General features: G+C 46.5%; 1 protein-coding gene across 1 annotated transcript in view; it reads left to right on the top strand.

Moving 5' to 3' along the window:
• Nucleotides 1-23,993, top strand: part of LOC311604974 (zinc finger protein 560-like) — a 225,943-nt gene that overhangs the window by 188,971 nt on the left and 12,979 nt on the right. Inside the window, exon 4 of the mRNA XM_084795253.1 lies at nt 10,112-10,291. Within this exon, the coding sequence (XP_084651379.1) occupies nt 10,112-10,291 (180 nt within the window). The remainder of the gene's footprint in view (nt 1-10,111; nt 10,292-23,993) is intronic.

The raw sequence follows: 23,993 nt of genomic DNA, 5'->3' as shown, positions 1-23,993 counted from the left end.
TGATTCTCCTTTTCTCTTCCCTTCTAAAACAACTTAGCGATTGCATTTGAAATTCTGTGACATGGAATTAATATGCTGAGCACAGGCAATTAGGTAAATATATATTCAATAAAGTACATTTACAATGGGGTGAATCTTACTCCTTCTGTTACCTACCTATGTATAATTTATATATTTACACAAATATACCCTATATATCCATGCATGCTTATGGTATATGTTAGGATGCAGTGACCTATGAGGATGTGCAGGTGAACTTCTCTCGGGAAGAGTGGGCTTTGCTGGATCCTTCTCAGAAGAGTCTCTACAGAGATCTGATGCTGGAAACCTACGGGAACCTCACTTCTATAGGTAATGATGTGAATTTTCCTTCACTTTTTTAGCTTAATGGAAAAAAGCCTTAGAGATGGTTACTCTTCTGTATTTTGATTCTGAAAGAGGTAGAATGTAATGAATAAATCAAGCATTGTTTATGGGAGATAATAATTTAAACTTTGCATAAATTTCAGTAGCATACATTTATCTTACTATATTTTAGGCTACAGATGGGAAGACCACAATATTAAAGAATATTGTCAAAGTTCTAGAAGACATGGAAGGCAATTTTCATGTGTAAGACAGTATATGCATGCCTCTTAAGATGTTTTAACGGAACCGCAGTGTTTTAATGAAAAAATAGTATAAACAAGCACAGCTTTGTGAGGATTATTAAATGCTCACAGCCGCGTATACCTCAGTGTCAAGCTTCAAAGTCTTGAAAAAAGAAACAAGAAAAGGCAGGCACTGTAGGTCGCACCTGTAATTCCTGTGCTCAGGGAGGCAGAGGCAGGCAGATCCCTGTGAGTTCTAGGTCACCCTGGTCTACAATCTGAGTCTAAGACAGCCAAGGACACACAGCGGAAGCCATCAAATGAGAATGGGTTCGTGGCCATCAGGATGCCGGTGGGCCATCCACCTGAGGACACCAAGCCCATCATCCTTTAAGCATCTTTTCACACAGTTCTGTTTCCTGCCTTTACTGGGCTCACACTTGCCCACAATGCCAGGGACTCTTCTCGTCAGTCACCTCGACAAATTCAGGCTAAGTTCAGTCTCAGTGGATTCTTTTTCCCATCTCAAGAGTAAACTAAAATCTGCCTTAATCATTTTATCCAGAGTTTGGCCTTACCAACTCCTGATCAATTCTATGGGGCTGGAGTTCTCCAAACACAAATCTAATCCTCCCATCTTCCAGATGTCAACCTGAAATAGCTTCTGCTGCCTCCCAAGTAAACAAGGCAGTGGGGACCAGCATCTAACCCTACCCTCACAAGGGTCACTTTTGTTTAAGAATTCCAGAGTGTCCAGAATATCATATAAATTAATTTATTTACAACCCAGTGTTTTATACAGCAGCCCTTTAATCCCAGCACACTGGAGGCAGAGTCACGCAGATTCGTGTGAGTTCTGGGCCGGGCAGGTCTAATGCTGATTTTGAGGCCGTCGAGAACACACAGTGTAGGACTATCTCAACAACACAACCAAACAATAAACAATAAAATGTGTGTTGTATTGGATGCGCTTGAGCAACAACAAGGCTGAGTGAGCAAAGGTTCTTTTAGGCACATGGTGCACATGGCATCCTAAAGTCAAACCTCAAAACCTACCAAAAATCTGTAAGGAGAGACTCCTCAAAGATGCCTTTGACCCTCACAGGCACCATCCTACTCACACGCCCAGCTCTGCCACAATGTTTTTTTTTTTTTTAAGTGGTAAGCCTGGCCTAGAATTCCTTCTCCCACTCAGGAGGCCTTGTAATGAATTGGGATGTTTCTCTCCCCAGAGATATAGAAGTGATTCTGTCTTTATTAAGATAATTAATTTTGGGGGCTGCAGAGTTGGCTCAGTGGTTAAGGACACTGTCTGCTCTTCCAAAGGTCCTGGGTTCAAATCCCAACACCCACAGGGCAGCTCACAACTGTCTGTACCTCCAAGATCTGACACCCTCACACCAATGCACATAAATTAAAAACTAAATAAAAAATATTTTTAGAAAATGTTTAAAAAGATCTTAATTTTTAATTTTTATAGGTCTTTTACTGCATGTACATGGTGGACCACATGCATGTAGTGCCCCAAAAAGGCTTGAAGAGGGTCTCAGGTCCTCTGAGATGCAATTACAGAGTGTTGTGAGCTGCCATGTGGTTGCAAAGAATTGATACTTGGTCTCCGGCAAGAACAGCCAGTGCTCTAAACCCGATGAACCATCTCTTCAGTCTTAATTCAGACACTTACTGTTGTATTTTGATTCCCAGGAGCTACATGAGAGGGAATGTTAGGATACAACATTTCACTGTAGGCTGATTTGAGATCTTCCACCAGGGCTGAAGAGATGTCGCAACAGTCGAAAACATTAGTTGTTCCTCCAGAGGATTGGGGTTCAATTCCCAGCACCCACTTGATGGCCACCAACTTCCTGTAATTCCAGTCCCAGGGGATTCAATCAGCCTATTCTAACCAGCAAGTGCACTTCACAGTCTATGACGACAGGCATACATGTAGGTAAAACATCCATGTTTATGTAATAAAGGTCACCAAAGGACGTCCTCATACCACTCCCTGTCGCCTAGGAGCACAGAAGACATGGACAAAGGGAACGAAGTGTCACCTCTCCTGACAGGCAAGAAAGTCCCCGGGGTGACTTACGTGCACAGCCCTCAGGGAAGGGTGGCCTGTCCTGGGTTTTGCAAGTCCAGAATACAATAATGAAACAGAAAGGATATCAGTTGCGAGGAACGATTCTCCTGGCATAATCAGCATGGTTTCTTCTCCTGGAACTTTTAGCAACCAAAACCCAGAAGCTCAACCAGAGCCCAGAGCCCCGAAGCCTTCCCTCAAGTGGTTCTCTCTAGGAGCATCTTGAGGAGGAGCAATGAACAGCCAAAACTGTCCCAAGTCTCCAAAGGCTCAGCCTCCTGTTTTTGGCTCATTTTTATACCTCTCAGATTTTGTTCAAGTATGTTTTTCAGCTGCTTAATAACCAACTCTCCCACACGTGGTTTGACTCCTAAGGGGATAAACATCTCCTGCCCTCTCATAAGTCTTTTTCTCATCCCCCATCTGTGATCTAAACGGAATCCATGTTTCTCTCTCCTTCAGAAGTTAACAGTGCTCTGCTTCCTATAATCATCCTGACAGTGTGGTGAAAGGAGTTCTATTTTAGTCAGTGGTTGTACTAACACAGCAGGCTGTTTTTGCTGGGTTTTTGGTATTGCGGTTGTTGTTCTAGTTTTGGTTTTTTCTATTGTTTTTACTTTGAACATTGTGATTTGTGCCATTGAGATATTTGTAAAGACATATGCCACAGCACACGTGAGGGTGTCAGAGGACTAGTTGGAAGCGCAGCATCTCTCCAGGTTATAGATCTCAGGCCCTCAGACTTGGAGGCAAGTGTCTCTACTCACTCAGCCAGCTAGCTGGCTCCTCCCATGGCTCTCCCTTCTAATCCACCCATTTTCACTCTATTGGCTGTAGTGTCTTTAATCCTTTTTGGGGTAGAGAATAGCTGGCAGTAATTGTTGGCCAGCATCTGCCTACCGAGCTTGAAACAAAAACATATTTTGAGCGAGGGTCTGGTTAAGTCCCCCAAATATTTTGCCCACACAGTCTGTAGTCATAGCAGGCCTTAAACTTGTCATGCTCCTGCCTCAGCCTTCCTTGTGGTGATTCCAGGACTGGACCACCACTCTTAGCTTTAGGGAAATTAGCAACAAGTGTCTGTCTTCTTTGAAGAAGTTATTTAGGTCACAGTGTTTCCACTATGCCCATTTGGTGTCATTAATAATTTCTTATTCTCTATTAGGTAGATTTCAGCTCTAATCTCTTCTGGTCTCTCTTTGTCAACTCTCTTTCCACTCATTGGTAATTTTGTTTCCATTGTCACATGTTAAGGGACATATGTAAAAACACAGTTAGGTTGGAAATGAGCCTTTTGGGAACCAAATTTATCCAAGACGTTCTCAGATGCCCTGATAAAAGCACCAAGGGAACATTACTTTTGGGTTCTGTCTATGGGGAGATTTGGGGAGGTCTGGTCTGATGCTTGACCAAGCTTCTTGAAGGAGCCAAGGAACCAGGCTCTTCAGCCCGAGAGTCTGTGGTTAGCAGTCTCATGGCTGCTCTGTGCTCACTCTGAGGTGTCCTGTGTTCTTCTGCTTACATTGCTAAATCATCTTTCGGATAACTGTCTCATTCTCCACCTATAAAGTGCATCAGAGCTGTGCATCTTAATAACCTTCCTTAACATGAAACACACACATACACACACACATTCATACCTTTCTTTTGAGACAGGATTTCTCTGTGTAGCCGTGGCTGTCCTGGACTCGCTTTGTAGACCAGGCTGGCCTCGAACTCACAGCCATCTGCCTGCCTCTGCCTCCCTAGATGCTGGAATTAAAGGGGTCTACCACCACGTCTGGCCAGACTTTCTATTTCTGTTTTCTCATTCCAGATGCTTACCCTGGTCACTACCCTATAGGGGGCTGTAATTGTTGGTGTTTGGTGTCATAGACCAAGTTGTTTTGGTTGTTTGGCTGGCTTTGGTGCAGGGGGATCACTCCACTGCACATTGATCTTTGTACACTAGACACCTAATGCCTACAAGAAGTGAACACTGAGTGCAAGAACAGTGCATGGATGACTTTACAGTTCAGGAGCAATGCGAAACTCCGCGAGTATGAGACAGTTTTGTTTTGTTTTGTTTTTCCTGGAGTGGAAGCCAGAACTTCGAATCACTGTGTTTTCTCCCTTCAAAGTACTTGGTCCCTAAGGGAGAAGCTCCTGTCAGTTAAGCCTCATTAGCCAATCAGGGCGTCCACACGAACCCACCAGTCAGAATGGGAAGGGCACTTCCGGTCCTCCAGGCGAAGACCGTTGGAGAAACAGACACGTGGTTGTTCTTCCCGCGCTGTGGTCCTCTGCAGGGAGATCTGAGGAGAGCAACGAACCCCCGCCATGGTGAGCTGGGATCGCTGTCCCCACGCAGGGAGGATCCGCGGGAGCCGGTGTGAACTTAGTGCCCAGGCCACATGAACCAGCGGCGAGATCGGCCGCCCGCATGATTCCTCCTGTTCCCCAGAAGGCGCTGCAGCTCCAGGCGGAAGCCTGACCTCGGGATGACTTAGGTGCTCTGGCTGTGGTCGCTCAGAGCCTGGGGAGCAGAGCCCTGTGTGAAACATCCCTGTTGTGCCATGACCGTGCAGTGGTCTCCCTGCTGCTTTTTTCTGTGACAGGGGAAGGCGGACTCGCTGCCTCGCAGAGCCCTGGCTTCTCTGGTGTCTTCTAGGAGTTCTGCGCTGGGCACTGGACACTCAGGTGCAGGATCCGTGTGCAGTTAATTCTGTGCAGGTGGAAAGTCTGTGTCACTAACACATTTGCATGTGGATGCCGCAGGGGTCCAGGCACCTGTGTTACTAAGTTTTTCTGTGTAACTAGGGTGGCCTGGAACTCACAGTAATCCCCCTGCCTCTACCTTCCCAGGGCCAGGATTCAAGGCCTGGGCCACCACCGCCCAGCTACAGTACACTCTTTATTTTGTGGTTGACAGGAGCAAGATCGGTTCTCACCCTGGTAGACTCTATGGCATCTGGCAGGATTAGGAAAGCTAGTCCTCACGGAGGAGGATTCAGTGCCCCATCCAGCCACATCTCTGAATCCCATGTCCCATGCCCTTGGTGTATTCAGTAATAGGGCTTTGCTGGTGAGATCACAGAAGTGACCAAAGGTGGCAGCGACAATCTCTAATGTTTGCGGGTCTTTTGTGCTCCTCTGACCAGCAACTCAAAGGCCAGTGTCTCATGTCAGGGTCCTTGTGTTTGAAGGTTTCTCTCGGGCACCTTTGACTTCCGGATACATCCTTGTCTTCTGTGGGGACTTGGGTCATTTGATCTGGTTTGATTTCTAAGACTGTAACAAAGGGCAAAGATACCAGCCATGGACAGAGACACACTGCTCTGGAGGACGAGCTCTGAGCACAGATCTTGGTCTCCACATGGAGCCTCCTCCACTTGCTGGTTGTGTGTGACCATCTCAGCCTGTTCCTAAGGACTTAGTCAGAGAGGGAAGAGATCACTGAGAAATTAAGCATTTCAGAATAATCCTGTTAGCCAGTGAGACTTCATTTATTGAAAATTACATACAGAGCTAGGACAAGCCGAGTACCAGAAAGATAATGAAAGATGATAAATTTCAGGACTTCTAAGAGTTGTGTAGAAAAGCTCTTGCGATCTGGGATCCTTCGCCATAGGTTCTGGCAAGGACAGAAGGACTCCAAGGCATCGATGTCTATTCAGTGGGCATGGATACACACACACACACACACACACACACACACACACACACACAGGCAGATGTTTAAGACTCAACACTTCAGGGCCAGGCTTTCCAGGAGACACCATTTTGACTGTCTAAGGCCCCTTTCTTTTGCAGGAGAATGGCTCAGGCTCACATTTGTACTCTTTGTTTCAGGCCCCTTTAGGGAATGTATTAGCACACACCAACCTCTCTTTTTCTTAAGGTCCAGGCCTTTTCCTGATTTTCAATAGGCCGAGACCCACACCTCTTCTTTGGCCGACGCCTCTTCAGAATTAGGGGTAGACCCAGACTTCTTTGGACACATGCCACTTCAGGGTTGGGGATACAGCCAGGTCAACACATGATTTCCTTTGGGCCCAGGCCTCATCAGAATTAGAAGTAGCCCCAGGTATATTATTTTTCCTCAGGTCTAGTTCACTTAATGGGTCACAATAGGCCAGTGCTCACACTTCTTATGGCCCCAGCCTATTCAGGATTGTGGACTGGCCCAGGTCCACAAGACGTCTTTGGGTCAAAGCCTCATCATGATTCAAGTTTGTCCCAGGCCCATCATTCTTCCTCAGGCCTCAGCCTAGTCAGGCATTACGATAGGCCAATGCCAACACCACGTCATAGCGCCTCCTCAGAGTTGGTGATAGGCCGAAACCAGCACCTCAAGTTCATTGCGCCTAGGCCTCTTCAGGGTTGTGGAAAGGCCCAGTCTAATACCCCATTTTCTTAGAGCCAAGGCCTATTCAGGGTTGTGGATAGGCCTGGGCCCCATACCTTCTCTTCTTAGGGCCCAGGCCTCTTCAGCCTTGGGGACAGGCCGAGCCCACACCTCCTTTTCATATGTCCCAGGCCTCTTCCTGGGTGGAGACAGGCCAAGGCCCACACATCCTCTTCTTAGGGCCCAGGCCTCTTCAGGGTTGGGGATAGGCCCAGGCCACACATCCTCTTCCTAGGGCCCAGGCCTCTTCAGGGTTGGGGATAGGCCCAGGCCCACACATCCTTTTCTTAGGGCCCAGGCCTCTTCAGGGTTGGGGATAGGCCCAGGCCCACACATCCTCTTCTTAGGGCCCAGGCCTCTTCAGGGTTGGGGATAGGCCCAGGCCACACATCCTCTTCTTAGGGCCCAGGCCTCTTCAGGGTTGGGGATAGGCCCAGGCCAACACCTCCTCTTCTTAGGGCACATGCCTATTCAGGGTTCACCCTAAAATAGTCAGGCACATGGGACTGCTGTAAATCCTAGCCCTCCTTGGTGGACTCTGAGTTGTCCTCTGCCTAAGACTGCTGCTCTTCCTGGAGCAGGGGTTAACCCTGTGATGTCACAGAGGCCTGGCCTCACCTCACTCACTGAATCACAATGGGCAGCTTGCTATCCTGGGCCCTTTGTGCCTGCTCCAACACTAACTATACCTTGTCTCCTGTCTCACCTCTGTGCACCATGAATACTTTAGCTTGGGTTGGTATTTTGTGTTTTTAGCTGAGGACTTGCCTTCAATACCTTCATTTTGGAGGCAACAGTTCAAAACTTTTAGGTGAAGAGTGTGGATAAGTCGCAATACATCTCTTTTAAGCCAGAGCCCAGTGTGTTAGGGGCAGAGACTCCTGAGAGCATCTCCTTTTTTTGTCTGTCCTCAGGGGACCGTTCCCCAGAGCAACTGTGTGAGTGAATGGCCATGCTGCCCAGATTTGCTCAGAGCCTCCGTCTTTATGGGCTTGCAGGTCCTGGTGGAAGGACAGGTTTTACATCAGGTGAAGGGTTGATGCTTCTATGTCGTGAGTCTCGGCATGTGCTGTCTCCTGCACAGCTTCACTGTGGCTCTAGCTGGCTTTCCAGGATGGAACACAGGTTGTATATTGCAATATTTGGGCACACATACTTGTCTTCATTACTGTGAGAAAATGTCCACTCTCCCCAAACCTTCATCCTCTCCTGGTAGAACCCGGGGTTGTCTTAGTTGATTTTCTAGAAGAGGCCATGGTACTCTGCACACCTGCATTCAAACTGCCCCAGGAACCACCGTGGCCATCAGAACTTGCACAGGAGGAATAGGGACGTCACTAGGACACACAAGAGAAGCACAATACTAATACTAACACTGCCAAATACAACCAAGCTGGACTTTGTGGAAAGCTTGGCAGAAATAGCTTCTTCATTGTAAAGAGGTTTATGGTATCAAAGCTAAAAAAATCTTTCCTTTTTATTCAGACGAGAAAGAGGACATGTAGCAGGATATTAGATCACTCTGTGAATTCTGAGATTGTGTTATTTAGTGCAAAACACAAATAAAAAAACCCTGTGTCTAGCTGTGGTGTGGTCAGCCTTGGCACACACCTTTAATCCTAAAGTTTTCTGATGAATATTCCAAACAGGAATAAATAAAGTAAGCCTTAGATTAACAGGTGGAGCAAGCATCCAGTTGACAGTGAGTGAACATGGGAGAAACCATAGGGAGTAAGAGGAAGTCAGGAGGACAGGATAGAGAGCTGCACAGGAAGTAAAAGGGAGGGACATTCAGTTTTATTTGTTTTTGAGATGGAGTAGAGAAGGAGAAGTTTTGTGGAGGGACCCTGGATGAGGAGGACGGTCAACTGAGTGCTTTTCTCTGCCTCTCAGAGCTGGCAGGCTTTCACCCCAGCATCTGGCTCCTGAGTCTTCATTGGTAAATAGAATGATTGAGATTTTGTCTCAAACAAAGAAACAAAAACCAAACAAACCCAACACAGTGAATCCCAATCTGAGCACTCTCAATTTGGTTATTGCAAATAATAACAAAAACTAATAATGATGATGATGGTGGTGGTGGTGGTCATGATGATAACGATGATGGTGCAGAGAGAGGGAGAGAAGGCTAGTCCTGGACCAGCAGATCCTACTGTGCTCTGGCAGTTAGGGTCCAAAGAGCCTGCAGAACCCTAAAGCTCTTCCATAGCTCTAAGGAAGATGGAATTCACTGATGGGCTGTCAGAAAGCCCTTTAGTGAAGAAGGTAAGAAGCCCAGGAACAAAGTGCCCAAGATTCAGCATCTGGCTGACTCCACATGTCCTGCAACACAAATAACAACACAGAGCCTGAAGAAACAGCACAGGAATAGAAATAAGGAGGAGGCTGCAGAACATGCTGAACTTGTAGCCCCGAGAATAGAAGAAGCCAAGGAAATCACCAGGAACACACTGCCAAGAGATGTGGGCCGTCCTCACTGAGAGTGTTGAGGCACACCAACTTTGAGCCATGTCCAGACATGTCTAGGCCTTCCTGCTTAGCATCACCATAGCCATTGTGTTTTGAAGTCTCTATTTTTATCCTCAGCTTAATTTAAGTTCAAGTTCTCAGGCTTTGCCTTTTACTTACAAATCAATACTTGCTGGATGTTCTGCTTGAATGAATGTTCTAGGTTCCACTTAAACAAAACCACACTATCCTGCCATGTTCGTTTCTCCTGGAATGGTCAGGAACCAGAATGTCCCAAGCTCCTCTCCCCTCTATCTTAGCCAATCATCTTCAACTGGGACCCCATGGCTCCATGAAGTCGAGGTAAAGGGCTCATTTTGTCCCTAGTGGAGGGAATCAGAATAAGGAAAGACATGTGACAGATGGCATCGCTAAGAGCAGTGTGGGCGCCCTCCGTGTGTCTCTGTTCTCTCTTTACAGAAGTCTTAGGCCAGCTCATAGAGGAAGTAGGCAGTGCAGTCAGTAACTGAAGGTGATGTGGACATTGGGGACATGGGACTGTAATTAGCTCCTGTCAGCCTGCTGTGCTCTATTTCCTAGCCCTATTTGGAAAGACCGTTGGTTACAAGTGATGCATGTCTTGAGTTCAAATCTCCACATGTAAGAGTTACTCTGGACAGAAGCAGACAAGAGGGTGAGGAGGAAAAGTCTATGTGCAACCCAGTAGAGTCCAGCGTGGCTGCTGGGGTGAAACCTCATCCTTCTGGAACTGAGGAGAAGGTGGGTGATCTTTGTGTTCTCTAAAAGTTAAGAGAGCAGGGCCCTGTAGGGGTTTGACATGTAGGAAGGGAGTTATCTTGAGGGAGAGGAGTGAAGGGATTGATGATGGATAGATGAATCCGGTGAGAGAGACCCTCAGACTTAGCAGCTGTGTGGGTTACAGAAATGGCCTTGGGCCAGCCCTTCCATGTAGAATCAAGAGGTGAGAGACATTGTTCTGGAGGGAGAGAAGGACCTGATTCTTAGCCGTGATTGGGCGTGGACAGGAGTGTGGTTGAGAGCGGGCAGCTAGTGGGCAGCAGGTGCCATAGGAGGGAGGAGATATGGCTGAGTGCAGGAGGGAGTAAGAGTAAGCGATCAGGGAAGTCGAAGGTTTGGGTGAAACACAGGTCAGAACCCATTGTCCATACCTGAGCTCCAATGGCGAGATGGAAAGAGGTCACTCGGGGAGAGCCCTTAGCCTGAGGAGCGCCAGCCGTAGGAGTTTAACACGATTGGCGTGAAGTTCTTACAAGAGTTCTACAAAGATTTTAGATTAGGAGTTCTTAGTTCTTTCTAAGTTCACCAAGGGCCGTGCATGGTATGGGATGTCCAAATGTCAAGGGAAATTGAAGGCTTTGCATAGGGTCTGAGAAGTTTGGGAGGAGAATTTAGGGCCATTTTCCAACTGGAGGGAGATGGGGATTGATCTCGCAGAGGAAGAGGTCGGAGACTGTCTCGAGCCTTATTGTTGCTGGTTGCAGTGCTTCCACACACCCTGAGAAGGTGTCCACCAAGACCAGAAGGAACCTAAGCCATTTGACTTTGGACAAATGGGGGCTATGATTTTGACTTGGGCATCTATTACTTGACAGATTTAAGAAGACTCAGTCGTAGCCCTTAGGAAACACAAATCCTCGGGGGTGGGCTGGAGGTTTAAAAAGGAGTTACTGTCTGTGTGCGATGTCTAGATGGCCTGTCTATGTACAAGGTGTAGATGTTCTGAGGCAGCGAGCCTTCCTGTATGTGTGAGGGATGGGGCACAATTATTTTAAGGTTTCAATGCAAGAGTGAGACGGAGAGTGGTTTGTGGGTCGTCGAGGAAGAACTATTGAGATGTTGGGGGGTTGGCATGATAGGAAAGCAAGAGTGGTGATTTGTGCTACCTACTGCTCCCTGGAGAGCGAGAGAGCCACGGAGGGGGGACAGTTTATAAGCCTTTATATATCAAGAGGTGGGACATGTATTGAAAGGAGAAGATGGTGACATAAAGTTTTTTGGGGAGGGAGGGGACTGTGAATAAGAAGCTTGGCAGTTGCTAAATCATGTATTTAGGTGCTCGTCACCAGGTCTTATATCTTTGGCGGGTTTACCTTGGGTCCACAGAAAGGTCAGAGTCCTAGGATCCCAAGGGCGCATCCCTCCTTCCTGGTGGCACAGCGGGTGAAGGAATGGCTTAGGTCTGGGAGGTGTAGACCTGAGGCTGAAGCAGGGCCTTTTGGGGCTTCTGAAAGAGGTTGGTCATGGGCTTGAGAAGGGGTTGATGTGAGGGGCCAAGGGCTGGGTCATATAGAGGGTGACGAGGAGGGAAAAGGAGGAGATCTTACAGTGTAAGAACCCAGGTATTGCCAGGACTGAATTAAAAAATTTCCTGTTAGGGAAATGGGACTGGATTAGGTGTTTTCTATCCAAGGTGTTGGACTTGTGGGATGGAGTAGTAGGTAATCCCAAGTAGATGATCTGAGGGGCGGATAGTTGACCCTTAGACAGTGAGACTCTAGACCCAGCCGCACAATAAATTTAGAAGAGTAGAGATGTTAGTTTGCTAACGTGTAACACTGATTGCAGAGAAGTCCATCTGCATTGTGTATAAGTTTCTATCGAGAATGACAAAGAGACTAGATATGAAGCCAGAGCCTGTCCAATAGGTGTGGGCTGTCCTGGAACCCCTGTGGTAATACAGTCCAGATGAAAGCAAGGACGTTTAGTGACTCAGTGTCGCCGAGGTTAGAGAAGAAGGCAACCGTGAGGTTCAGGACTGAGAAACGGGAGGTCCTTAGGTGGAGAGTGGGAAGGAGTGTATGAGGATTAGCTGCACCAGGGGAGAGTGGTGCCACTGAAGAATTAACTAGCTGGAGGTTTGCACCAAGTGGAAAGTCCCCTTGTGCACTCAAGAAAGTATTATTGAATACTTTGGGGCTACAGGGCATTTTCCACTGGCATTAGGTTATGTTGGCTATCCCTGGTTGATCTTCAATCATTTGCCCAGTGTCAGAGTTTACCACACTTTTAGCGTACTCCAGAAGGCTGAAGCTTTCTTCTTGGATTGTTTTGAGGAAAAAAACCACTGTGTCTAGGAAGGCCTTGCCTAGACTACCTTTGCCAGCAACCTTGCTTAACCCAATTAAAAGAGCTCCCATTTTGACTTTTCTTAATACTTTTAGAAATAACCTTATCAGATTACCCTTATAAGCTTGAGGTCCAATACCAGCCATACCTCTAAACCATTTCTCTATTGGTGTTGATCTTGCCTTTAAAGGTCTACTCACCCTTTTGCAGTCTGAATCCATAGTTTCAACAGCCCAAGATTTAATTAGGTTGGTTTTCTAACAAACTTCCACCATTCCCTTTTAGTTTCATTATGCAATGTCATGATAGGCTTTTTTCTAAAATCCTCTGTGTCTGAGAAATTTTTTCATTCTCATTTATAGGTCTAAAGTTTGTCTAAATTCCTGTGTGTGTGTGTCTAAGCATTTTTCTTATTCTTACAAGTGTTTTCTGAGGCTTGTCTAAATCCCTTGGTCTGTGTCTGAGTACCTTTATTCTCATTTATACGTCTCTCTAATTTGCTTCTAAGGCTTCTATACACTTTTTTTTTTGAGTGATGGGAGAAAGCCATGAAGGCTTTTAAGAATAAACCATGAAGCTGGGCGGTGGTGGTGCACGCCTTTAATCCTAGCATTAGGGACACAAAGGCAGGAGGATCTCTGTGAGTTCAAGTCCATCCTGAGAGATTACAGAGTGACTTCCAGGACAGATAGAGCTGATAAACAGAGAATGCCTGACTCGAATCACGGGAGGGAAATAAAGAAAGAAAGAGAAAGAAAGAAAGAAAGAAAGAAAGAAAGAAAGAAAGAAAGAAAGAAAGAAAGAAAAAAGAAAAAAAAAGGAAAAGGACAATACAGTATAAAATACCCAAATGGTAATCATGATTGTTAGTGGGACAATTTTAGCTAAGCCCTTTAGCTTTTCATTTTCTGCCTCCTCCTCCTCCTCCATCTTCTCCTCTCCTCCTCCTCCTCCTCCTCCTCCTCCTCCTCCTTCTCCTTCCCCTCATCCCCATATAGAGTACCACTATACAGGGTCCTAAGGTCTTAACACTGTCCTTGAGGAACTCCAAGAAGACTTACTAGACCTGTTGGTTTCCAGTTCCTCCTCAGATGGAGTGATCTCTCTGTCTGAAGGGTCATGGCCCAACGTGGAACTTGAAAATGTTGGTGTATAAAGAAAATTCCCATCATTAGAATTGACTCGGGTGCCAGATGCTGAGGTGAGAACTTGACAGGTCAGAGTGGCAGAGAAAGCACCTAGCTGACCTTCCTACACCAATATCATCCCAGGAGGAACGAGCTCTTTCTCCTTCTCCACAATGCGCTGAATATCCTCAACTCAATATCTCTCCTTTCTGCTGGTTACTTGCTCTGCCTCTTGACCTGGAGTTGACTTCATGTAGCCCATGTATACAGAAAGTTCTTGGGTTAAAGGTGTGTGCTAGGGCTGAGCCAACAAAAAGAAACATCATTTTTCTTTGGATTTGGGCTTAGTATGTTCATTTAACAAGTAAGTGTTATAGTGCCTACAGCCAGTTTCCTTTCCCTACATAATTATCACTTCTAAATCCATGTGCAATTGGGAAGATGGAAACATTCTGTCTAAGAGGGTCCTGCAACCACAATGCCAGCACCAGAAACCTCAACTCAACATTCTTAGAAGTATGATCAAACACCAGCCAACACACATGTGCTTCCTCATTTAGTCCATTGGCTACCATGAGAAACATAGAGGGGCCCAAAGCTTGTTTGGGTGGTAATCCAGGTCACAGGAAGGTTACAGAGGCCATACCTGAAGCCCATGGCCTAAATTATACCTGCACTTCTACTCCTCAGCCAGGTGGGCAAGAACTAGGCCTTATTCTTTCTGGCTTCTGGATCTGGAAGATGAAAAAGTTTGGATAGATTCTGGGTATTTCCTGGCCCTTATGAATGCCTCCTAGAAAACCCAGGTTCAACCCACTCTGGTTTCCAACCTCTATCTTGCTAAAATGCTGACCAAGCAGGCATTTGGTGAGCCCTTCAGTTCTGACCTTGGGGTCTGTCCAGCAGCATCAAAACCAAAGTATAGCGCCACCTCACCATGGGCTTTAAATGTCAGGCTCTAAACCATTCTTAGTGCTCACTCACTTCTGGATGCTGAGTGTGGAAATAGCCCCTTGCTCTCTGCTCCCATGCTGCCTCTGCTGCTGACAGATCTAGGATAGCATCATTAAGACAGTCTGACCAGCACTTTTTAGCAGCATCCCTTCTTTCCTGCACTCTGGAGGCAGAGACAGGCAGATTCCTCTGAGCTCTGGGCTACCCTGCTCTAATGGTGACTTTCAGGCCAGTGACAGTACATAGTGTGCTATTGTCTCAATAGCAAAACCAAACAACAAAAATGGGTGCATTAGACTGGATAGGCTGGGCGAAGGACATGGCTCTGTGAGCAAAGGTATTTTCCACTATACTATGCATGGGACCACCTGAATTCAATCCCCAAAGCCCGCTTAAAAGTTGTAAGGAGAGACTCCACAGAGTTGTCTTTTGACAAGCACCATGCTATGGCCATGCCCTCCTACCCAACAAACATGATACCAAAATTTGGAAGAGTGGGAAAAGAGGTCCAGAATTCCTAATGTAGCCCATGCAGGCCTTGTAGTGAGTGTCCCGTGTCCTCGACCAGGCCTCCAGGAGTGACCTTGTGCTTCTTAAGAACTTAAATTTTATTTATGTTTATAGGGATTTTTACATGTATGTATATACATTTTGTGCATGCAATGCCTTGAAGAAGATAAAAGTTAGTAATTTTATAGAATTTTACTGATAGTGCTCAATAGTGCTGCCCTGTTTGCGTGTCTCTGTGTACATGTATTTGTCTGCTGCAATGCCGTATCCTATCCAGTGTGCACAGAAATGAGAGGCGTGATTCTCCTTTTCTCTTCCCTTCTAAAACAACTTGGTGATTGCATTTGAAATCCTGTGACATGGAATTAATATGGTGAGCACAGGCAATTAGGTAAATATATATTCAATAAAGTACATTTACAATGGGGTGAATCTTACTCCTTCTATTATCTACCTATGTATAATGCATATATTTACACAAATATACCCTATATGTCCATACATGCTTATGGTATATGTTAGGAAGCTGTGACCTATGAGGACGTGCATGTGAACTTCTCTCGGGAAGAGTGGGCTTTGCTGGATCCTTCTCAGAAGAGTCTCTACAAAGATGTGATGCTGGAAACCTACTGGAACCTCACTACTGTAGGTAATGATGTGAATTTTCCTTCACTTTTTTAGCTTAATGGAAAATAGCCTTAGAGATGGTTACTCTCCTGTATTTTGATTCTGAAAGAGGTAGAATGTAATGAATAAATTAAGCATTGTTTGTGGGAGATAATAATTTAAACTTTGCATAAATTTCAGAAGCATACATTTATCTTACTATATTTTAGGCTACAGATGGGAAGACCAGAATATTGAAGAATATTGTCAAAGTTCTAGAAGACATGGAAGGCAATTTTCATGTGTAACCCAGTGCATGCATGCCTCTTAAGATGTTTTAACGGAACCGCAGTGTTTTAATGAAAAAATAGTATAAACAAGCACAGCTTTGTGAGGATTATTAAATGCTCACAGCCTCAATGTCAATACCACAATGTCAAGTTTCAAAGTCTCAAAAAAAGAAACAAAAGAAACAAGAAAAGGCAGGTGCTGTAGGTCACACCTGTGATTTCTGTGCTCAGGAAGGCAGAGGCAGGCAGATCCCTGTGAGTTCTAGGTCACCCTGGTCTACAAACTGAGTCTAAGACAGCCAAGGACACACAGAGGAAGCCATCAAATGAGAATGAGTTCGTAGCCATCAGGATGCCGGTGGGCCATCCACCTGAGGACACCAAGCCCATCATCCTTTAAGCATCTTTTCACACAGTTCTGTTTCCTGCCTTTACTGGGCTCACATTGCCCACAATGCCAGGGACTCTTCTCGTCAGTCACCTCGACAAATTCAGGCTAAGTTCAGTCTCAGTGGATTCTTTTTCCCATCTCAAGAGTAAACTAAAATCTGCCTTAATGATTTTATCCAGAGTTTGGCCTTACCAACTCCTGATCAATTATATGGGGCTGGAGTTCTCCAAACACAAATCTAATCCTCCCATCTTCCAGATGTCAACCTTGAAATAGCTTCTGCTGCCTCCCAAGTAAACAAGGCAGTGGGGACCAGCATCTAACCCTACCCTCACAGGGTCACTTTTGGTTAAGAATTCCAGTGTGTCCAGAATATCATATAAATTAATTTATTTACAACCCAGTGTTTTAACCAGCAGCCCTTTAATCCCAGCACACTGAAGGCAGAGTCACGCAGATTCGTGTGAGTTCTGGGCTGGGCAGGTCTAATGCTGATTTTGAGGCCGTCGAGAACACACAGTGTAGGACTATCTCAACAACACAACCAAACAACAAACAGTAAAAACGTGTGTTGTATTGGATGTGCTTGAGCAACAACAAGGCTGAGTGAGCAAAGGTTCTTTCAGGCACATGGTGCACATGGCATCCTGAAGTCAAACCTCAAAACCCACCAAAAATCTGTAAGGAGAGACTCCTCAAAGATGCCTTTGACCCTCACAGGCACCATCCTACTCACACGCCCAGCTCTGCCACAATGGTTTTTTTTTTTTAAGTGGCAATCCTGGCCTAGAATTCCTTCTCCCACTCAGGAGGCCTTGTAATGAATTGGGATGTTTCTCTCCCCAGAGATATAGAAGTGATTCTGTCTTTATTAAGATAATTAATTTTGGGAGCTGCAGAGTTGGCTCCGTGGTTAAGAACACTGTCTGCTCTTCCAAAGGTCCCGGGTTCAAATCCCAACACCCATAGGGCAGCTCACAGCTGTCTGTAACTCCAAGATCTGACACCCGCACACCAATGCACATAAATTAAAAACTAAATAAAAATATTTTTAGAAATTTTTTTTAAAGATCTTAATTTTTAATTTTTATAGGTCTTTTACTGCATGGACATGGTGGACCACATGCATGTAGTGGCCTGAAAAGGCTTGAAGAGGGTCTCAGGTCCTCGGAGATGCAATTACAGAGTGTTGTGGGCTGCCATGTGGTTGCAAAGAATTGGTACTTGGTCTCTGGCAAGAACAGCCAGTGCTCTAAACCCGATGAACCATCTCTTCTGTCTTGATTCAGACACTTACTGTTGTATTTTGATTCCCAGGAGCTACATGAGAGGGAATGTTAGGGTACAACATTTCACTGCAGGATGATTTGAGATCTTCCACCAGGGCTGAAGAGATGTTGCAACAGTCGAAAACATTAGTTGTTCCTCCAGAGGATTGGGGTTCAATTCCCAGCACCCACTTGATGGCCACCAACTTCCTGTAATTCCAGTCCCAGGGGATTCAATCAGCCTATTCTAACCAGCAAGTGCACTTCACAGTCTATGACGACAGGCATACATGTAGGTAAATATCCATGTTTGTGTAATAAAGGTCACCAAAGGACATCCTCATACCACTCCCTGTCGCCTAGGAGCACAGAAGTCATGGACAAAGGGAACGAAGTGTCACTTCACCTGACAGGCAAGAAAGTCCCCGGGTGACTTACGTGCACAGCCCTCAGGAAAGGGTGGCCTGTATTGGGTTTTGCAAGTCCAGAATATGGCGGCTGTGAGACAGTGCAGCATGCTGCTGCTGCTGGGTGTTGAATGTGATCACCAAGAGCGGGTCTGTCAGATGGAAGGCGTGCGGGCACGCACCCCGGAGCCTGGGCCATATTCATAGTACAAGGGTTGTAATGGGTGGTTGCCAGGGTGGAGATCCCGGTATCATGCATAAGTGTCACAGGCCCAGGACAGCACCGTGGAGGATTCATCATACGTGACACCCAGCACCTTGGCTCCTTGGGGAGTCACTGCTCAGATGTGTGGCAAACAGCCCTCTCTTGAGTTCCCAGATCCAGCGATGTGAGAAGGACCCACAATAAACTGTTATGATAAAAAGAAATTCACTTAAATGCTGATGGTCATAGAAGAGACTCAGTCTTCACTACAGATGCTGTGTAGACACTGCCTGAGCAGGCCTGAGGCAAAGTTCACACCACAGAGACAGACCTTGGTGCATGCTGCTAAGGGTGTGATCCGGCAGATCCTCTATGAGTATTACTCATTGTATTACTCCTCCTTTTTTTTTTTCTTTCTGTATTCCTTTCTTTGGTTTTCATTTCTTTGCCAATTGAGGGTAGAGCTGGGTGTTCAAACCACAGAAATGCACTGGAGATAAGTATTTCCAGGAAATAACTTGATAACTTGATAACATAGTGGGAAGTGTGTAGGCTCAATTTTCTTAGCAAATATATTTTTATTACGAACTTATTAAGCATGAGTACCTCACTTAAGAGCAGACTAACCTCAACAATAGGAAAATGAGATTAAAGAATACAATAATGAAACAGAAAGGATATCAGTTGCGAGGAACGATTCTCCTGGCATAATCAGCATGGTTTCTTCTACTGGAACTTTGAGCAACCAGAACTCAGAACATCAACCAGAGCCCAGAGCCCTGAAGCCTTCCCTCAAGTGGTTCTCTCTAGGAGCAACTTGAGGTGGAGCGATGAACAGCCAAAACTGTCCCAAGTCTCCAAAGGCCCCGCCTCCTGTTTTTGGCTCATTTTTATACTTCTCAGAATTTGTTCAAGGATGTTTTTCAGCTGCTTAATAACCAATCTTCCCCCCATGGTGGTTTGACTTTTAAGGGGATAATCATCACCTGCCCTCTCACAAGTCTTTTTTTAACTAGTCCATGTAACGATAACTAGTCCATGTGACTAGTCCACCAACCAGTCCAGCTGGTCAGTTATTGGGGGGTCGAGGGGGGTCGCAACCTGTAGGTAAAGACATGGGCGAGAGAGATGTAGAGCTCAAGCTAACAGTTGCTTGTCAAGAGCCCTTTATTGAAGGTAATGGCAGGCTTTTTAAAACCTGCTTTAGTGAGGGCGGGGATACGCAAGGAGAGTAGTGGAAAAGTACAAAATCTTCTGGGTTGAGCCCCGGGAACATTTGCAAGGGGAGGGGTCTTCCAGGTGAGACAAAGCAGGATGTCTCTGTGGTTATCTTAGGATCAGATCGCTGTCTTCTCAGGACTAAGCCAGATGCCTTGCATGCCTAATGAGTGGCCCAGCAGGATGTTTGCTGCAAATGCTGAATGGGTGGGGGTCGGCCTCAGGCCTTTTGGTCCCTGGCACTTTTTCTCATCCCCCCTCTGTGATCTAAACAGAATCCATGTTTCTCCCTCCTTCAGAAGTTAACAGTGCTTTGCTTCCTATAATCATCCTGACAGTGTGGTGAAAGGAGTTCTATTTTAGTCAGTGGTTGTACTAACACAGCAGGCTGTTTTTGCTGGGTTTTTGTTATTGCGGTTGTTGTTCTAGTTTTGTTTTTTTCTATTGTTTTTACTTTAAACATTTTCAAACATCGTGATTCGTGCCATTGAGATATTTCTAAAGACATAAGCCACAGCACACGTGTGAGTGTCAGAGAACCTGTTGGAGGTGCAGCATCTCTCCCGGTTATAGATCTCAGGCCCTCACCCTTGGAGGCAAGTGTCTCTACTCACTCAGCCAGCTAGCTGGCTCCTCCCATGGCTCTCCCTTCTAATCCACCCATTTTCACTCTATTGGCTGTAGTGTCTTTAATCCTTTTGGGGTAGAGAATAGCTGGCAGTAATTGTTGGCCAGCATCTGTCTACTGAGCTTGAAACAAAAACATATTTTGAGCCAGGGTCTGGTTAAGTTTTCCCAAATATTTTGCCCACACAGTCTGTAGTCATAGCAGGCCTTAAACTTGTCATGCTCCTGCCTCAGCCTTCCTTGTGGTGATTCCAGGACTGGACCACCACTCTTAGCTTTAGGGAAATTAGCAACAAGTGTCTGTCGTCTTTGAAGAAGTATTTTAGGTCACAGTGTTTCCACTATGCCCATTTGGTGTCATTAATAATTTCTTATTCTCTATTAGGTAGATTTCAGCTCTAATCTCTTCTGGTCTTTCTTTGTCAACTCTCTTTCCACTCATTGATAATTTTGTTTCCATTGTCACATATTAAGGGACATATGTAAAAACACATTTAGGTTGGAGGTGAGCCTTTTGGGAACCAAATTTATCCAAGACGTTCTCAGATGCCCTGATAAAAGCACCAAGGGAACATTACTTTTGGGTTCTGTCTATGGGGAGATTTGGGGAGGTCTGGTCTGATGCTTGACCAAGCTTCTTGCAGGAGCCAAGGAACCAGGCTCTTCAGCCCGAGAGTCTGTGGTTAGCAGTCTCATGGGTACTGTGTGCTCACTCTGAGGTGTCCTGTGTTCTTCTGTTAACATTGCTAAATCATCTTTCTGATAACTGTCTCATTCTCCACCTATAAAGTGCATCAGAGCTGTGCATCTTAATAACCTTCCTTAACATGAAACACACACACATACATACCTTTCTTTTGAGACAGGATTTCTCTGTGTAGCCGTGGCTGTCCTGGACTCGCTTTGTAGACCAGGCTGGCCTCGAACTCACAGCCATCTGCCTGCCTCCGCCTCCCTAGATGCTGGAATTAAAGGGGTCTACCACCACGTCTGGCCAGACTTTCTATTTCTGTTTTCTCATTCCAGATGCTTACCCTGGTCACTACCCTATAGGGGGCTGTAATTGTTGGTGTTTGGTGTCATATGGACCAAGTTGTTTTGGTTGTTTGGCTGGCTTTGAGGCAGGGGGATCACTCCACTGCACATTGACCTTTGTACACTAGACACCTAATGCCTACAAGAAGTGAACACTGAGTGCAAGAACAGTGCATGGATGACTTTACAGTTCAGGAGCAATGCAAAACTCCGCGAGTGTGAGACAGTTTTGTTTTGTTTTGTTTTGTTTTGTTTTGTTTTGTTTTTCCTGGAGTGGAAGCCAGAATTTCGAATCACTGTGTTTGGTCCCTTCAGAGTACTTGGTCCCTAAGGGAGAAGCTCCTGTCAGTTAAGCCTCATTAGCCAATCAGGGCGTCCACACGGACCCACCAGTCAGAATGGGAAGGGCACTTCCGGTCCTCCAGGCGAAGACCGTTGGAGAAACAGGCACATGGTGTCCTTCCCACGCTGTGGTCCTCTGCAGGGAGATGTGAGGAGAGCAACGAACCCCCGCCATGGTGAGCTGGGATCGCTGTCCCCAGGCAGGGAGGATCCACGAGAGCCAGTGTGAACTTAGTGCCAAGACTCGGCCGCCCGCGTGATTCCTCCTGTTCCCCAGAGGGCGCTGCAGCTCCGGGCGGAAGCCTGACCTCGAGGTGACTTAGGTGCTCTGGCTGTGGTCGCTCAGAGCCTGGGGAGCAGAGCCCTGTGTGGAACATCCCTGTTGTGACATGACCGTGCAGTGGTCTCCCTGCTGCTTTTTACTGTGACAGGGGAAGGCAGACTCGCTGCCTCGCAGAGCCCTGGCTTCTCTGGTGTCGTCTAGGAGTTCTGCGCTGGGCACTAGACACTCAGGTGCAGGATCCGTGTGCAGTTAATTCTGTGCAGGTGGAAAGTCTGTGTCACTAACACATTTGAATGTGGATGCCGCGGGGGTCCAGGCACCTAGTTACTAAGTTTATCTGTGTAACTGGGGTGGCCTGGAACTCACAGTAATCCCCCTGCCTCTACCTTCCCAGGGCCAGGATTCAAGGCCTGGGCCACCACCGCCCAGCTACAGTGCACTCTTTATTTTGTGGTTGACAGGAGCAAGATCGGTTCTCACCCCTGGTAGACTCTATGGCATCTGGCAGGGTTAGGAAAGTTGGTCCTCACGGAGGAGGATTCAGTGCCCCATCCAGCCTACATCTCTGAATCCCATGTCCCATGCCCTTGGTGTATTCAGTAATAGGGCTTTGCTGGTGAGATCACAGAAGTGACCAAAGGTGGCAGCGACAATCTCTAAGGTTTGGGGGTCTTTTGTGTCCCTCTGACCAGCAACTCAAAGGCCAGTGTCTCATTTCAGGCTCCTTGTGTTTGAAGGTTTCTCTCGGGCACCTTTGATTTCAGGATACATCCTTGTCTTCTGTGGGGACTTGGGTCATTTGATCTGGTTTGATTTCTAAGACTGTAACAAAGGGCAAAGATACCAGCCATGGACAGAGACACACTGCTCTGGAGGACGAGCTCTGAGCACAGATCTTGGTCTCCACATGGAGCCTCCTCCACTTGCTGGTTGTGTGTGACCATCTCAGCCTATTCCTAAGGACTTAGTCAGAGAGGGAAGAGATCACTGAGAAATTAAGCATTTCAGAATAATCCTGTTAGCCAGTGAGACTTCATTTATTTAAAATTACATACAGAGCTAGGACAAGCCGTGTACCAGAAAGATAATGAAAGATGATAAATTTCAGGACTTCTAAGAGTTGCGTAGAAAAGCTCTTGCAATCTGGGATCCTTCTCCATAGGTTCTGGCAAGGACAGAAGGACTCCAAGGCATCGATGTCTAGTCAGTGGGCATGGATACAGACACACACACACGCGCGCGCGCACACACACACACACACACACACACACACACAGATGTTTAAGATCAACACTTCAGGGCCAGGCTTTACAGGAGACACCATTTTGACTGTCTAAGGCCCCTTTCTTTTGCAGGAGAATGGCTCAGGCTCACATTTGTACTCTTTGCTTCAGGCCCCTTTAGGGAATGTATTAGCACAGACCAACATCTTTTTCTTAATGTCCAAGCCTTTTCCTGATTTTCAATAGGCCGAGACCCACACCTCTTCTTTGGCCGACGCCTCTTCAGAATTAGGGGTAGACCCAGACTTCTTTGGACACATGCCGCTTCAGGGTTGGGGATACAGCCAGGTCAACACATGATTTCCTTTGGGCCCAGGCCTCATCAGAATTAGAAGTAGCCCCAGGTATATTATTTTTCCTCTGGCCTAGGCCACTTAATGGGTCACAATAGGCCACGGCTCACACTTCTTATGGCCCCAGCCTATTCAGAGTTGTGGACTGGCCCAGGTCCACAAGACCTCTTTGAGTCAAAGCCTCATCATGATTCAAGTTTGTCCCAGGCCCATCATTCTTCCTCAGGCCTCAGCCCAGTCAGGCATTCAGATAGGCCAATGCCAACACCACATCATAGCGCCTCCTCAGAGTTGGTGATAGGCTGAAACCAGCACCTCAAGTTCATTGCGCCTAGGCCTCTTCAGGGTTGTGGAAAGGCCCAGTCTAATACCCCATTTCTTAGAGCCAAGGCCTATTCAGGGTTGGGGATAGGCCTGGGCCCCATACCTTCTCTTCTTGGGGCCCAAGCCTCTTCAGCCTTGGGGACAGGGCGAGCCCACACCTCCTTTTCATCCGTCCCAGGCCTCTTCCTGGGTGGAGACAGGCCTAGGCCCA

This window comes from Acomys minous, assembly GCF_964271855.1.
Source record: "Acomys minous genome assembly, chromosome: 9".
Lineage (NCBI taxonomy): Eukaryota > Metazoa > Chordata > Mammalia > Rodentia > Muridae > Acomys > Acomys minous.
Note: the sequence above shows the minus strand (reverse complement) of the source record. Positions and strands in the feature narration are given on the sequence as shown.